The following is a 15,673-nucleotide window of genomic DNA, read 5'->3' as shown; positions in this document are numbered from 1 at the left end:
TAATATTATTCTGTTTTGACATTGAATTTCATACTCTTAATGGCTCACATTATACTCATAATGTCGTGGGACATATAAACACGTTTTTAGGACGTCCTTTTGATTTCCTGGTGCCCACAGGGAGGTCTTTCACTTTTTAGCGTGAAAAAATAATCATGTCTCTTATAGGTAATTTTGGGGCGTCTTTAGGACCAGCCATGCGGACATCTTTAAGACAAGTTTAGACCAGACATAGAACGTCTTTAAGAGGTCCCAAGGACGTCTTTAGGATGTTCCGGTGCCCACTGGGAAGCGACTCTTTGCGTCTACAAATGAGTCGACGTGACGTCACGCGGCACAACAGTAGATCTTTTGAAGGGGAAACACGATTTTGAGGCTGCGCTCGAGTCGCGAGCGGTTCGACAAAGGAATCATACGTAAGTTACTTTGTGTCCTTTTTGCCTTGTATTTTTGACTTTCCGCGACTAGTAAGACATCGCAAGTACATTTTCTAATAGAAATTGTTGATAAAATCAATTTTTCATTGCAAAATATGAAAAAGCACATTTTTTAAACCCCAATAGCGTATCTTATTTATTCAAAATTTTATTCGATATTAGAGTTCTTTGGGCAAACAGTTTTTCTCAATTTTTTAAGTTCGAGTGAGGTTGAACTTGTGTGTCTTTTTCGTCTATACGGCAGAATACTCTCGGCACACCCTTTATATTTTTTCATAAAGGGGCTTGATAGCACCCTATTAGGCCTCAAAAAGGCTGACTAGATATGATGAGGGAAAAGATTCATTTTTTAATGTTCATTTTTCGTCTTTAGCACTTTTGAAAATCTCGGCTATTTTTTGGTTATGTGCAAAAAAATATTTGGTTTTGATACTTAGACCTTTTTTGGTCATGACGGTTTAGACAGCATCCGATTAAGACCCAAAAAGACTGACTATAAATGATGAGGAAAAATATTCTTGTTTTTTTAATCCTTATTTTTCATTTTTGGTAATTTTAAGCACCGTTGCTATTTTTGGAAATGTGTGAACAAAAATTTAGGTTTAATATCTAGAATATTGTTGTTTAAGCATCCTTGATACTATTGGAAGTGTGCATTTTATTTTCAAAGGCCGGTTCGGGTGACCTCTAAGTACATTTGTTAAATACTTTGATTTCAAAAATGGTACTCACACTCCGACGACTCCAGGAAGATCACCAAAAAAATCTTTTCTGACTTTGCCTTTATATTCGACCAAACAAGGCATTGAAGGGCGAAAAGGTGTCGGACCTTCTTGTCGATAAATTTTTTCAGTCTCATCTGCATCGTAGACGAAAAGAAGGTCAGGTCGGCCAATCAAACCAGTCAGTCTCACGATTTTTCCTTCAGTAAAAATAATTTAAATGATATAAAATGAAAAATTTAGACACATTGAAAATATTTTTCAGTGGATCATTGTCTCTTTTCTAATATAAAATTTTATCAATTTGTCATTCAACTTGAAAAACAAAATTATTTCTATTTTAGCTATTTACTTAAACACATTTATTCGTATTTTTTTAACAAGATGTAGAATAAGTCAATTTATTTTCGCTGAAAATAAACTTAAATTGCAGATGAAGTTCCTGCATTTTCAAAATGTGTGTTAACAAATTAATGTGTAATTGCTAGAAACAATTATTATAAACAAATTAGCTCATTTGGTATTTGTTTGCGTAGAAAAATGTTCTTTTCTGCGTAATGATTTATTTTTACACAAAAAATGAAATTTGGCTAGAATTTTTTTTCTATTCTTCGAGCCTGCAAATTTTAAAAGTATGCAAGCAAAAAAATAAAAATAAAATAAAGGTGAAAAGAGAAACCTCTTATGGCTTCAAATTTGACATTTGATAAAGAGGCTTGAATATTGCCATGGAATAAGTTTTCACGGTAATATAATCAATGAAAGTCGAACGAGTGACCATTTTATAAGTGAATTTGTTTATAAATTTTTTTATTTATAACCAAAATGTTGGTAAATGGCAGTCAATCTGTAAAGTTTGATTTTTTATATGAAAAAAAATGATTGCAAAGAAAAGAAAAATTTGCTATTAATGGAAATACCAAATAAATGAATTGATTTTAAAGCAATGTGTAAGGGATTTGAGAATCCCTTAGAATTTTCTCCATCTTTCTTCTAAAAAGGAGCAAGTGATATAAAGGGTTGGAATTATTGCAAACCGTCTTTCAACAAAAATAACATTCATAACGAAATCACTTATTCTGAATTGGTACTCGAATAACGAAAGGAACTTTTCACGATTTACATGGGAAACAATTGCTTAAGCAAATCAAAATTGTTTCAATAATTGCCTAGTAAGAAAAACAAGAAATATTACTCTTAGTATTCGTTAAATGTGTCAGTAATTCCAGAAAACGTATCTTTTCATAATTTTTAATAGATGTTGTTTAAACAGTTTCAAGACATTTTAAAGAAAAAATATTATTGTTGACATTCATCAAGTATGTAATTTATTTGTTAAAAAATACTTGGAAATTTGTCAAAAATCGGATAAGAATAACTGATGAATTAAAGAAAAATAAGGTCTTTAGCATGAATGTTACATAAAGCGGTACTTAATTTATCTATTTTTTCGAAAAGTAAGTTTTTCCCATTTAAATTTCCGCATGTTTATTTGTAACGGGTTTATGATAACTGATTGGAAAATAAAAAATAGGGGATTTCTTTTTTCCAAAAACATAAAAATTGTTCGATCAAAAAAAAAACTTAATAGGTATAAATTTGGACCAAACTAATATAGTAGTGAACATAGTTGTCACCTGTTTGCACCGTTTTAATCACCTTGGGTTCATAGAAGGTCACAACATAAAGTTCTTCTGTATATTATTAAATTTTATTTAAAATTTAGATTAATTTATTATGTTTGTATTTTACCATAATCTTGATAGAAAAGCTGAGATATTCTAGCAGTATCTGAAATTGTGTACTGCCCAATCACAGGAAACATTCGCCAGGTATTACCCAAAATTGGGATGGGTTTTGGGCCTGGAATGTCCTCGTAGGGCCTTATATGAGTTTTTTCTTGGGCCTCTGTGATGACCCTGATTGAACTAATCGCTTCGCTGCATAGTCCTCTTACGCGATTATCACGTAGAAGCGACTTTAATCTATAACATTAAGAAAATTATTTTATAAAAATATAATAATTCATTCCAAATTTACATATAGATGTCAGGGATTAATAATTAACATTTCTCTTAACTTTAAAAAGTGTATACACTGTCGCTACCAGTAAAATACACATTTCCAGCAAGGTAGCGGCCGAGGGCGCGGTATCACGGAATTCGTGGAATTCATGGAATTAATAGAATTAATGCAATTCATGTAATTGAAGGAATTCGTGGAATTCACGGACCAGTTACAGTAATAATGTTGGTCGAACCCATACCCCTTTTCAACCCCTGTGACTGGTCACAGAAATAGTTTTGATTATACCCTTTACCCTTTTCCAACAGCGCGTGGTGGGGCTGGAAGGCATCTCTGTGACTGGTCACAGAATTCAACTTTTTCAGGTTTTTTTTAGTCTGGGAAGCGAACTAGCAAGATAGCCGATTTTGAGGATAAAACAGTAGCATTAAACACATGCGGGAAAAAACTAAGTTTTTAATATCTCCTTCCGGCAGTCCAGGCTTTATCCATAAAATATGCTTTTTAAAAAAACCGGTACAAGAAAATTGTCGGTACCGGTAATTTTTTTACCGGTAGATTTTGGAGAAAATTTAGCTTATTTTTATATTTTTTCTTGAATCTTACTTTTTTATGATATCTTGTATCCTTCGCGATAAAAATGTAAAAATTCAATTTTTTGAGAAAAAATTCTTGCGGCCACAAAAATGATTCTGCCTACATAAAACTTACAGAATATCTTTTATATAGAAACATGAATTTGTACATAGTTCGATTTAAAAAAATGGGACTTTCTATTAAATCCACTTTTCATTTTTTTTAAAATTCAGCCGCGAAGGCAAAATAAATGTGACTACGAGAATTTTTTTCTGGAACAAGGTCCCGTGTGGAAATAGCCGGGGTTAGCCCTGGTACAACAAGGTTTCTGGTCGGGGACTGGCCGGGCTACGTTTGTTTTTTAAGAGCCTAGTCGTGCGCTGGTCAGGGACTCGCTGGACAAAATTTATGTCAAAACCTCAGTCGGGGACTGACTGGGCTCTGATCGGACAAATCTTATGATCGTATGTTCAGACGGTAGCTGGCCGGGCGCTGATTGGCAATAATAGAATTGTTGAACTTTGTTTATAACTTAATTACTTTTTCTGATTTCATTAAAAAATGGATGCGTATACCCGCATGGATGTTCCACGCGTGAAAATATATTGTGTGAATATCTTTTTCACACCACAAATTTTAAGGTTTCATGAGTTCAGGCTTTCAAACCACGCATTTGGTGACAAAAATTCGAAGTCAATTTTTTGAAATTCGAACAGTTTTTTTAAAGAAAAAAATTCTAAGTTCCATCTTTATGAAAAATTGCAAATTTTCAGAAAAAATTTACATTTTATATCAATCTTAAACGTTGTAAAATAGTATAAAACACCTAAAAACCAAACCTTACACGAAAGTTAAAAAAATTTTACCATTAAAAAATGTTCAACATTCACAATTAAATTTCTGAGTTCCGTCATTAAAAATTTTAAATGTTCATAAAAAATTAAATTTCTGTCATTATGAAAAGTTGTAAAATAGTGTAAAACGGGGAAAAAAAAAATATCATGCGAAGAAAAATTGTAATCGATTCAAATTATTTATTTAAAAAGTATTCTACTGATATTCCTGTTAAAAGTTCATGTATTTTATATTTACATAACGCCGCTTAATAATAAATAATTAGAAAAAGAGTACTTAAAAGATGCTACTTTAACTTTTCTGAACTGTAGCTTATGAGGATGGCTTTTTCAATGAGTTTCAACTTGTCGGTTTAACGTAGTGGTTAGCACTCTCGACTGCTAGGCGTTAGATTTAGGTATAGATATGTAGGTTCGATACCCCGTAGCGTTAGAAATTTTATTTTATATATAATGTTTAAAATTGTAATATATGTACTTACTCTAAACAGGACTATTAATATTTAAAGTCAAAATACTCGCAATCATTTAATATTTATTTTTTAAATCTTTTTTGTCTCTCAAAGACTACGTGAAAATAGTTAATGTTGCCTGCGTGCTGGGCGTGTGGAATTTTATATATTAATATGCTCCAATTCTACAGTAAAAAAGAATCAAATTGATCCCTTCACTCAGTGACAGATGCTCTTCATACAATTGAAACGCGGATTATTTATATTTAATAAAGCAGCAATTAATCTTGTCCGGGCCACGGTCGAAATCCCTGGTCAGCTTCGGCCATGCTCCATGGCCGGACGCTGGCCAGCGCATCGTGACGATGCTGTCCGGATTCCGACCAGAAACCCCGGCCAGCTCCCGACTTAAAGCCGGGCTCTCCAGCCGTAGACTGGCCAGCCCCCGACTTAAATTTCCATCCGGGGTATTTTCTGCAGAACTTTTTAAAATAAGCAAAGTTTGTCCTCAGCATTTTGTAAAATCTCGCGTTTTTAAGAAAAATAAAAAAATTCAAGTTTTCGAACAAAAATTCTGTTGACCAGAAAATAGTTTCGTCCACACGAAGGCAATGTATTTTTTTCTGAATTCAAGTACCAGTTTAAAATCGGTGTTCAAAATGAAAAAAACTTCAGAATTTAAATACTCATAACTTTGCAGATATTGTTCTTCAGTTCAAAATGATACGTTCCGTATTATTTCCTCTATAAAAACAACATATTTTTCCAACAAACGATTCATAAAGCTGAAAGGAACAATTTGGCCACTTTATTTATTTATTTTTAATTTCACACAAAAAAAATTCAAAACTCGGTTCACATACGCTTCCTGTCCATTTAATTCTGAACATAAACCATAAAAATTCGTCACAAATTATGGAAATTAAATTATTATGAGCAGGCCTCTTTAATTTCTTTTCGTAATGGTAATATAATGTTTAATTACATTTGAAGTTCCAATGCTAATTTATAAATTAATTTGTACCTCGAAACTAACAAGAATGAAGTAATTTCTAATTCAATATTACTTTAAATTAATATTTGAATGTAAGTTTGTTTATCAAGTAATATTATTCTGAAAAATTTCTGTAAAATTCCCTTTAGCAATTCTTCACATGAAGCATCTTTAGAAGATTATCAATGAACTATTGTCGGTGAAACAAATTTTATCAGATGGGGATTTTTCAGTGCTAAATATCTTAACTCCATGGAGTTAATAAGTTTCTAGATATTTATGAACATTAGCAATTATGAAAGTGTTTCTTGCTTCCATCTTTTAATCTACTAATCTACTCATTTAATCTAATTATTTAAATATATCTTCCTGCATTATAATTATGTGAAAAAATCAACTGAATACTTCAAGCAAACCAAAGCACAATGCCCAAAATTTCCTGAATCTTTGCAAAATTGTCCTGATGCAGTGATAAAGGTTGCTACAAAATCCCAATTTCAAAATTTTTTGACTTTTCCTGATTTTTTCTTGACACAGCATTGTATAATGGGTCATCCAGAAATTAAGTAAGACATATGTACATATAATACATGAAAGTTCAATCAAAGTTTTGACTTTTCAAGTAAAAATAATAGGGTTTGAAAGAAAAAATTAAACTTTCAGTTAAAAGACTAATTTACAAACCAAATAGAGGAATTATCGAAACAGATTTTTCTAACCGAACACATGAATTCCTAACAAAAAAGTTGAATGCTCAACCAAGAAATATTAATTTATTCTATACTAAACTAATTGAATTTCCAACAAAGGAACGAGTTTTTATCTAAACTCTTCATCTAAAAATATGAATTTCGAACCTAATAATGAAAGTTTTAACTTAAGAAAAAAATTTTTTACCAAAATGAAGGTTTTCAAGTAAATAAATGAATTTTGAACACAATAGTTAAATTTTTACCGAAGAAATACATTTTTAACGAAAAATTATATTGACATTTTCAGAAAAAAATTAATTTTGAACCAAATAAAATAATTTTTAAAGAAATAGTTCAATTTTCAACCAAACAGATGAATTTACAATGAAGAAGAATAAATTTCTACAAAAAAGATAGATTTTTCACAAAGAAAAGGAATAGTTTAATTTCGAATTAAAGAAAAACATTGTCAACAAAAATGATGAAGCTTCAATGAAAAAAAAAAGAATTTCCATAAATGTATATTGTTACAATTCATATCATACATTAGCATCAAAACACACGTAGTTTGATCGTCTTGTTTAAAAAAATGCTCATTCTTTAAAAAAAACGTTTGTTATGAAAAATTTTATTGCAACTCCTGCCGCTTTTTTCAAAAACTAAATTTGCGCATTTCCAATTTTATTTTTACGATTTAAAAGTTACACATGCGGTCTACACAGGAACCTGTTTTTTAACTTCTAAATTATATCGCTAACCTCAGTGACCCAGACTTTGTCAATTGAATTTTCTACAGAAACTCAACCAGTCATAATGATAATCTTGTAGGGCATTTACAAATCAAATTTTTTCTTCTCTTGCCTTTTTTTCATATCGTCCTTTATTTGACTTAAAGCGTTCATTTTCGTGTGTTTCTTTGGAATTTTCTAAATGCTATAACTCTGGTAATTCTTGGTTTTATGAAAATAGTCATCAGGATAAATTGTTCAACTTTTTGAATACTATAAAGATCTGTACAGAAAATTTTTAAATTTTGAAAAAAGTGGTCTAAAAAATATTCAAAATGCGCTCACTTTTTGAATTGTTACCCAAAATGGCTGGCTAACGAACTTGACCTTTAGTTTAGGACACTTGAAACGTGTACCAAAGGCCAATCTATTAGATTAATTTTTTCAAAAGTTATCGTGCACACAGTAGACAGACGTACATAAATGCATGCATACATACACACATACATACATACAGATAGACACATTCGTAAAAACCTGTTTTTCGGTTTGAGGGGGTCTCAAAATGTGAACATTCTAAAAAACTGGGTGGGCCAAATTTTACACAAATCTAATACCTTCTCTGCTAAGAATGTAAAAATGAATTAATTTGTCATAAATAATTTTTGGATAGTTCCTTTTTTGGCTATGCTAAGAATAGGATTTTGGTTTTCATATTATTTTTGATAAATACGATAAATAGAAACAAAATTACGAGTCCTATTGGAAAATGGTTAAGACAGTTTGCATGATTTTTCAGAAGCTTTAAATACTTTTTTTTAAAGATTTTTTTCATGTTTTGCGTAATTTGGTTCAAAATTTGAATGTTATGGTGTCAAGTTTCGAGCAATTCTAATACTTTTTCAATCATAAATGATGAGAATGTAATTAATTATTACAAATTCGTACCTCTTTTTTAAGTGAATAACTTTTCTATCGATTTGTTTTTGTACGCTTTGTCGTTTTCCATAAATCTGCCATTTTTATGATTGAAAAAAACTAAGTGTCCTATCAAAAAGCGATTCTTAACAAATTTTTAGTTATTTGTTGTTGATTCAGTTTTTTTGGTACCATGCATAGTTTGACCACAGAACGGAATTTTGGATTTTTCATTATTTGTTGGGTCTCAAAAATGTTCAAAATGCGCTCACTTTTTGGATGTTTTTCTAAAATGGCTGATTAACGAACTCGTACTTTTGTTAGGACTTAAAAAAAGTGTGCTAAAGATCGATCTGTTCCGTTCATTATTTCGAGATTTATCGTATTTACGGGCGGCCGGACGAACAGCCAGACATACGCCATCGTAAAAACTTTATTTTTAGATTCAGGGGGTCTCGAAACGTGGAGATCCGTTGAAAAACTATGGTGTCAAATTTCGGACAATTCTAATAATTTCTTAAGCATAAATGATAAAAATGTAAAAATGTTATAGTTAAATTTTCAGTTAGAAAAATAAATTTTCAAGTTTTCAAACAAACATATGAATTTTCAACCAAGTAGATTAAATATCTTTTAAAAAGATCGATTTCACACACAAAAATGAGTTAACAACTCAAAAAAATTATAAAAATAGTTAAATTTGTAACCAAAGAAATGATTTTTTATCTAAAATGATGATTCTTTAAGCAAAAAAAAATTTAACAAAATAGTTCAACACTCTCAACTGATTAGTGGAATTTTAAACATAATTTTCAAAGAGAAATGTAATATTTTATATTCCAACCAAGAAATTTTTTTATTTAAAATGAAAAACAATGGAATACACAAAGAGAGAAATTTTTAACAAAACAGTGGAACTTTAATAAAAAGAATGACTTTTTAACAAAATGGCTGAAGTTTCTACATATTAATAAACTTAACTTCAGCTTCGTTTTGTCAAAAATTACCTGACTCTTTCATGTTTTTCCTGTTATTCACTGACTTGTCCAGACTTTCTGGAATTTTGTGACCTGTAGCAACGCTGAGGAATTTAAGCATAATTTTTGTCTAATTCCCGATTTTTTCAGAAATTTTCTATCGATTATTTTAGGAAAAATTTCCTTACTTTATGACAAATTCCTGAACTTTTGCGAAATTTCTCTTGCTCTGTGATGGGAAAAATTCCCTGCCTTTTAGATAAATTCTCAAACTTTTTCTTAATTTTCCTTACCAAAATTTCTTGTAGTGCAAATAATCTTTGCCGGCCCTGTTCTAGACAAGAAATTAAATACTAATTAGAAATGCAAATATTATTTCCTTGGCTCTCACGTGTCTTTCGTAATCCGAAATATATTAAAAGTGTATATAATCTATAATCGACTTTATTCCTTCTAAGATTGAATATCAATATTTTTATAGCATATGCTATAAAAATATTGCAAAATAGGGTTCGATTACATTGTGGGAATTTTATTTGAAACTTTAATTCAATCTTGTTTTTAGATATAAATTTATTTGTATTCATATTTTTTTTGGACCCATATATGTTTCTTATTTTTATTCGCCTTTATTCGAGATAACTAAATTATTAATGAATACGTTTCTAGTCAATTAATTTCAAAATAAATAAGGAACTACATAATATTAATATGATCAAAGTTGACCCTTTCTTTTTCTTTTTTTGAGGATAGGAACGAAATGCGACCTGACCGTGTTAAAACAATTCCGGATTCAGATTTTGCGACTCCAAAAAAATGTCCGGTGGACAACACTTTTAATTTTTTGGTGTTCGTTTCGAGTAAATGCTTTGCTCATAAATAAAAAATGTCTTTATACTTGCCTTGGCACATATCTACAACGTGTTAGAAATTGTTATTTTCAATGCGTAATTGGTCAATTAACAAGAGAAAGTGTCAGAGTTTTCAAGCAGTACGGCCTATTTATCTTTGTTCTTTGTATTTTGATAAGTTGTCAAATGACAATGAGTATATGAATTCAAGAACGCAATATTGAGTAACCTTCCAGCGCTCCAATTTTAAATGTCGGTGCTTGCATAAATGTTTTGAAAATAGAACAACTTATTCCAGGCTTTCTCTACATAATCAATGATATTATTATTCTTATTATTATTTATGTTCTATATATACATATATATGTGTGTGTGTGTGTTTAAAATTAATGTTGAAAATCGTGTATAATTGCCTAATTTTGGATTATATGCACTATTAATGAATTAAAATTACTTAATTTTGTAATATCTAAACTAAAAAAAAATTGAACAAGAAAAACTGACAATTTAGTAAGTACCTTAATTATATGGACATTAAAATATTCGGTCGACCGAGCCAAAATTTTTCGTTGTCATAAACAAATATTTTGATAGCTAAAGTATTTGGTTGATTTAACCAAAAATTTGGTCAGATTAATCAAAGAATTTTTTTTCCTGTCTTCCTAATTGCCACTAGCTGTGTTTTTATCAAGTTTTGTTATAAAACAAAGATAGAGGTAAGGTAAGCTACTGCAATTTTATTTAACGACTCTAGTGACTGTTCCAAGCAAAATTGTTCCTACAAAACTACACCATAATTTATAACTTTCTATACGTATACAAGTCCTAAGTCTAGACGTTAAGGACTGTCGAAACTATAATGTAAAATGCAAATCGTGACAATAATTATAATTTATTCATGTGCAGAACAAAACAAAATTAAACAGATAACAAGCAGAGCTAATATGGTCTTACATTTTTTAACAGATTTTGAAAAGTATAACTTTCTTGCCTCAATTTCGTTTCACATAAATCTTTGGCTAATTGATTTATTGCAGAGATATGAGTTTTTTAATATTTATGTTTTGAATAGAACATAATTTAACACTGATTCTATTGTATTTATATTTTTTAGGATGAAAACAATATTACGATATATAATATAATATAATTAACGATATATTTGTAAAACCTTTCCAGTTTTAAATCTGATAATTCGACTGTTTCCCTTATTCTGCTCGCAGTCATTTTTGGGAACTCTCGCACTAGAAAGTAATTTTACTGTAAGTTTCTCTTTTTACCTAATTGCCGTCTAATATTCTTCGGATAGTTTTTGACATTCACAACAACGTAAAAAACGAAGTAAGAAAATTAGGATAGTTTTTTAAGTAAAAAACTACGTCAAAAATGAACTATAATAAATTAGTCAAAAAATTGGATAGTTTTTGAATAATGACTTTTTTATCGGTTAAAAATCCTAACTATTCTAGATTATTTTTTGCGCTACATTGTGTTAAAAAATGAAACTGATATCCCGTGCAGAAATCGCCCGATCACAAACGTAATACCGATCTGGCCTCGATCGGATTTCCCGATCTGGGCCTGATCGGTAGAACTCTGTGGCCCATACCTGGGCCCGACCGGGCTAGACGGATTTTGTACTGAAACGCCATCTCCATGCGCATGCAGCATGGAGTAATTACACTCTACGGGCTCATTGAAACCTAACCTCAAATAAATTAATGATTAATTAAATTGTTTCAGGTAAAACTAGTATATTTACAATTAGATAAGTCATATATTATTATACGATGGAATTTATCGAGTTCTTTGTTTTCAATTATTATTTAAATACTCAAGGTTTTTCGATTTAATGTAGAGTTAGAATTATCAAAGCTGTATTGACAAGGAATGGTTTGTAGTATGCTCAAAGTTGTAAGCTTTTTAGATTATGAGGATAAAATATGTGATATATCCATTCTTTTATTTAAACTTTGATTTTGTATTATTAATAAATTCATTACAGAAATACATTAAGGACAAATTTTCATAACATGAATTTCAGAATAAAGTAGTGCAATCAACATGCACAAGAGCTACTTACTCAACTGCGCATGCGTCGCATTCGCGATCTAAATGATTTCGCGCGAAGCTAATGCTAAAAAAAGTTATTTTTCTTTTTTACTATAAACAATGACGTTTTAACGTATAAAACTGTCTATTAGATCGAAATTAATGAATAATAATAAAAATTAATAAAATGAATATTCTGTAAATAATATTTTAAATAACCAGAAATATTTAATTCAAAAATTTTCATATTTGATTAAAAGTTGTTTGGTATATATTGCTTCTTAACATACTTAAAAAAATAAAACGATCTAATAAATGATAGCTTAATTTTTTGGCGAAAATATTATCTACAACCACCTTCTCGAATTTTTCAAGAAATAATGCAATTTATAGAAAATTGAATTTATTTACAGTAAAATTTTAATTAATCGTAAATCAGAGGTTATTTTCCAATGATTTTCTTTGGAAAAATTCGAAATTGTCAAGTTGTAGGGAATCTTTTTGCGAAAAAACTTTTTCTAATTTAACTAGAAGTTTTATAGACAAAATTTTTTTCAAGAAATTAAAAATGTTCATTAAAATATTTCTGGTTATCATCCATTTTTTTCATAAAAAACAAACCTTTTCTTTTCGTGCCTGTAGTACTTCAATTCTAACTTAAAATAACTTAATTGGAAATTAAAATTATGAAGGTGGCCTTCGAAAGGTGAGGACCATTCGATAGTTTCGAGTTTACTTATGTTAAATCTCCATACGTGATTTCACGAATGGATTATAATGAGACTGATCGTGTACCGATCAGGCACCGATGAGGCACCGATCGAGTGTCCCGACCTGGCCCCTATCTGGGTGTGTGTTTCATCAACGATCTGGCCCCGACCAGGAATCCCGATCGGGACCCAATCTGGACTCGTCTGGCCTTGATCGGGGCCAGGTCGAGATTTCTGCACGGGATAATAAAAGTTTAGTTTATATAGTTTAAAATGTATGTAATTACATCAATTGTTGCAAGCCCGTTGATTTAAATGTATGCGAAAAAATTGTTTACCCAGACATGTAAATTCAAAAGCTTATGGTAACGATATATGCATTTGTAAATCTTTAAGAGTTCCAAATTTAATACATTTTTAATACAATTGTATTGTGCTAAATAAAAATTGTATGCATGTGCATTATTTTGAGGTTAGGGTCATTTTTCAGCTCTATGTCATTCCGATAAGCACTCTTGAATAATTATGGGAGAAAATTGTATTACACATAACCTCGAAATATACACACAAGTTTTTAGCAAAATCAAAACTGTTTGGAATTAACCGACGAAAAAGTGTGCAGGGACGTCCGTGAGCATGTTCGCTATCATTTCTCAGATTTTGAAGAAAAAATATATAATCATATAGGAAACAAACCGAGGAAATCTACTGATAAAATTAATACTAATTTCTAAGCGTCATGCAATTTAATCAAATTTAGCAAAATACATTTTTTTAATTAACCCCCAAATAAGTGTGATCGGACGTCCATTAGCATATTCGCTATCATTCCCAAAAATTTTAAGACAAAATATTAATTATTCTAGAAAGCAAGGCGGGGAAACCTAAAATTGGTAAAATCGATAATTTTCTAAGTAGCACATGCCCTTAAGCCTATTTGGCGGGTTAGTCTCTCATGGTTTCCGACCATTCAATTAAAAATGAGTAAACCTTAAACAGGGATGAAGAACGCGATATCATTATTTATTCTGAAAGGCGGGAGAGATGTGCCCCCTCCTCCTCAAACCTCGGAATGGTGTTTAGCGTGAGTGGAGGAACGTGTGTGGCGCACATCTATCCCCCACTCACGTTGAAACCTTTTCCACTGAAGACTACACTGAAACACTGAATGACTGAGGAATCAGTCACTACAGTTGACTGAGGCAATCCGCAACTTTAAATTATTGTTTTCTAGTGAATAATGGAAACAACTAAGCAGACCATAGAAAATAAACGATTTAATAAGTGAAAGTTACCGTTTGAAATAACTGATTAAATTAGTAAAATTGACTAGTTAGATCATCAATTGCCTGATTGAATAAATTAAAGTTGCATATGAGAGAATTCGAAATTACTGATTTAGGCAGATGAAGTTACTGATTATATAATTCAAAATTACCGCTTTTGTCAGTAATAATTACAGATCGGATCATTCAAAATAACTGACTTCATCAATAAGCCAAATTGACTGATTTGAAAATTCACCTTTGACTGATTTTTCAGTTTTCGAATCAGCATTATTTGAATCATTCAAAATTGAATGCGAATGAGTTCATGCGAATCAGGCATTTTCCTGCCTTGAAAAATATTATTTTTTAAGAATAAATGTAAATAGATAGAATATACTTTTAAGTAAGATATACAACTTTTATCTGCAATATTTGTGTCTTAGATTGATAATTTTAGATTTTTTTAACATTCCTGATAAGTTACTTTCTATTAGGTTGGGCTAAAAATCCATTTGGCGCTTTCAAATGAGATGCAAAAGGAACCCCTAGGGCCCTAGGCCTGGGCCAATTATCAAGTCAATATTCTTGAGTGACCTTTTCGGATGTACGCCCAGCAATTGTTGTAGATTCTAGTACAATAATATTGTCATTCTCTATGGGTTTTAACGATGTTTATAAAACAACGCAAAAAATCTAATAAAAGTTATTTACAATGAACTATCCAAATTCATCCTTACGCTTCTACCTTTATATAATACAAATATAAAAAATCTGCCCGCTATGTGGGCACATTCTCATCGCGCCCTACGCGCGCGGCTCGCTGCGCTCGCATGTTTGAGCGCGCCTAGGGCGCGCGAATGTTGGTTCTCGCGCTTCGCGCTCGATAATGTATTTACCTCGCGTTACGCGGTCGGTCTTTATATTTCTCCCCCATTCGTGGACACACCTTTTAAAATCAAAGGTCGACGGACTGATAACTTTAATTTTGTGATTTTGAACTCTCTTTTGTTAAAGCTCTTTCGGCTTTAACGAACACATTCTCATCACGTATCTTGTGCTTTGCACTCGATTTGTCCAAAATGTCAACTTTTATACATTCTACACAACACTCTTATATTAAATATGATACATTTGTTATGTAACTCTGCCTGGGATTGCTTATTCCAAAATGGCAAAATAAAGAGCAAATTGTATTTATCATGATTATTTTTATATTTATTTCTTACTTTGCTTTAAATTATATTTTAAGCTGCGCTTAATCATGTATCATTTCAATACATTTATATCATGACAATTCATAATATGCATAAAAATTGAATAATACTAATTCTTATTTCCTTGTCTTTATCGTTTATTTTTATTTATAATCTTGTTTCTTACGATTAAATAAAAAATACTGTGCACCTATATAGGGTCT

General features: G+C 30.7%; 1 protein-coding gene and 1 long non-coding RNA gene across 4 annotated transcripts in view; one reads left to right on the top strand and one right to left on the bottom strand.

Annotated features, from left to right (window-relative positions):
* The window catches only part of LOC117173986, a 174,636-nt gene that overhangs the window by 7,737 nt on the left and 151,226 nt on the right, over window positions 1-15,673 (top strand). Inside the window, exon 2 of one of the 2 annotated variants that reach the window (XR_004467222.1) lies at window positions 169-416. The exons of the other annotated variant lie outside the window; for it this stretch is intronic. This is a non-coding gene — a long non-coding RNA (uncharacterized LOC117173986). The remainder of the gene's footprint in view (window positions 1-168; window positions 417-15,673) is intronic. 2 annotated transcript variants of the gene reach the window in all.
* The window catches only part of LOC117173983 (probable cytochrome P450 301a1, mitochondrial), a 102,520-nt gene that overhangs the window by 16,516 nt on the left and 70,331 nt on the right, over window positions 1-15,673 (bottom strand). For both annotated transcript variants that reach the window (XM_033362658.1, XM_033362657.1), the window contains exons 2-3: window positions 2,912-3,144; window positions 1,170-1,359 (exon numbers count right to left, since the gene is read on the bottom strand). In XM_033362658.1, the coding sequence (XP_033218549.1) occupies window positions 1,170-1,359; window positions 2,912-2,984 (263 nt within the window). In that variant the 5' untranslated portion in view covers window positions 2,985-3,144. The remainder of the gene's footprint in view (window positions 1-1,169; window positions 1,360-2,911; window positions 3,145-15,673) is intronic.

This window comes from Belonocnema kinseyi, chromosome 5, assembly GCF_010883055.1.
Source record: "Belonocnema kinseyi isolate 2016_QV_RU_SX_M_011 chromosome 5, B_treatae_v1, whole genome shotgun sequence".
Taxonomy (NCBI): domain Eukaryota; kingdom Metazoa; phylum Arthropoda; class Insecta; order Hymenoptera; family Cynipidae; genus Belonocnema; species Belonocnema kinseyi.
The sequence above is the reverse complement of the archived record's forward strand: the minus strand, read 5'-3'. Positions and strand labels throughout refer to the sequence as shown.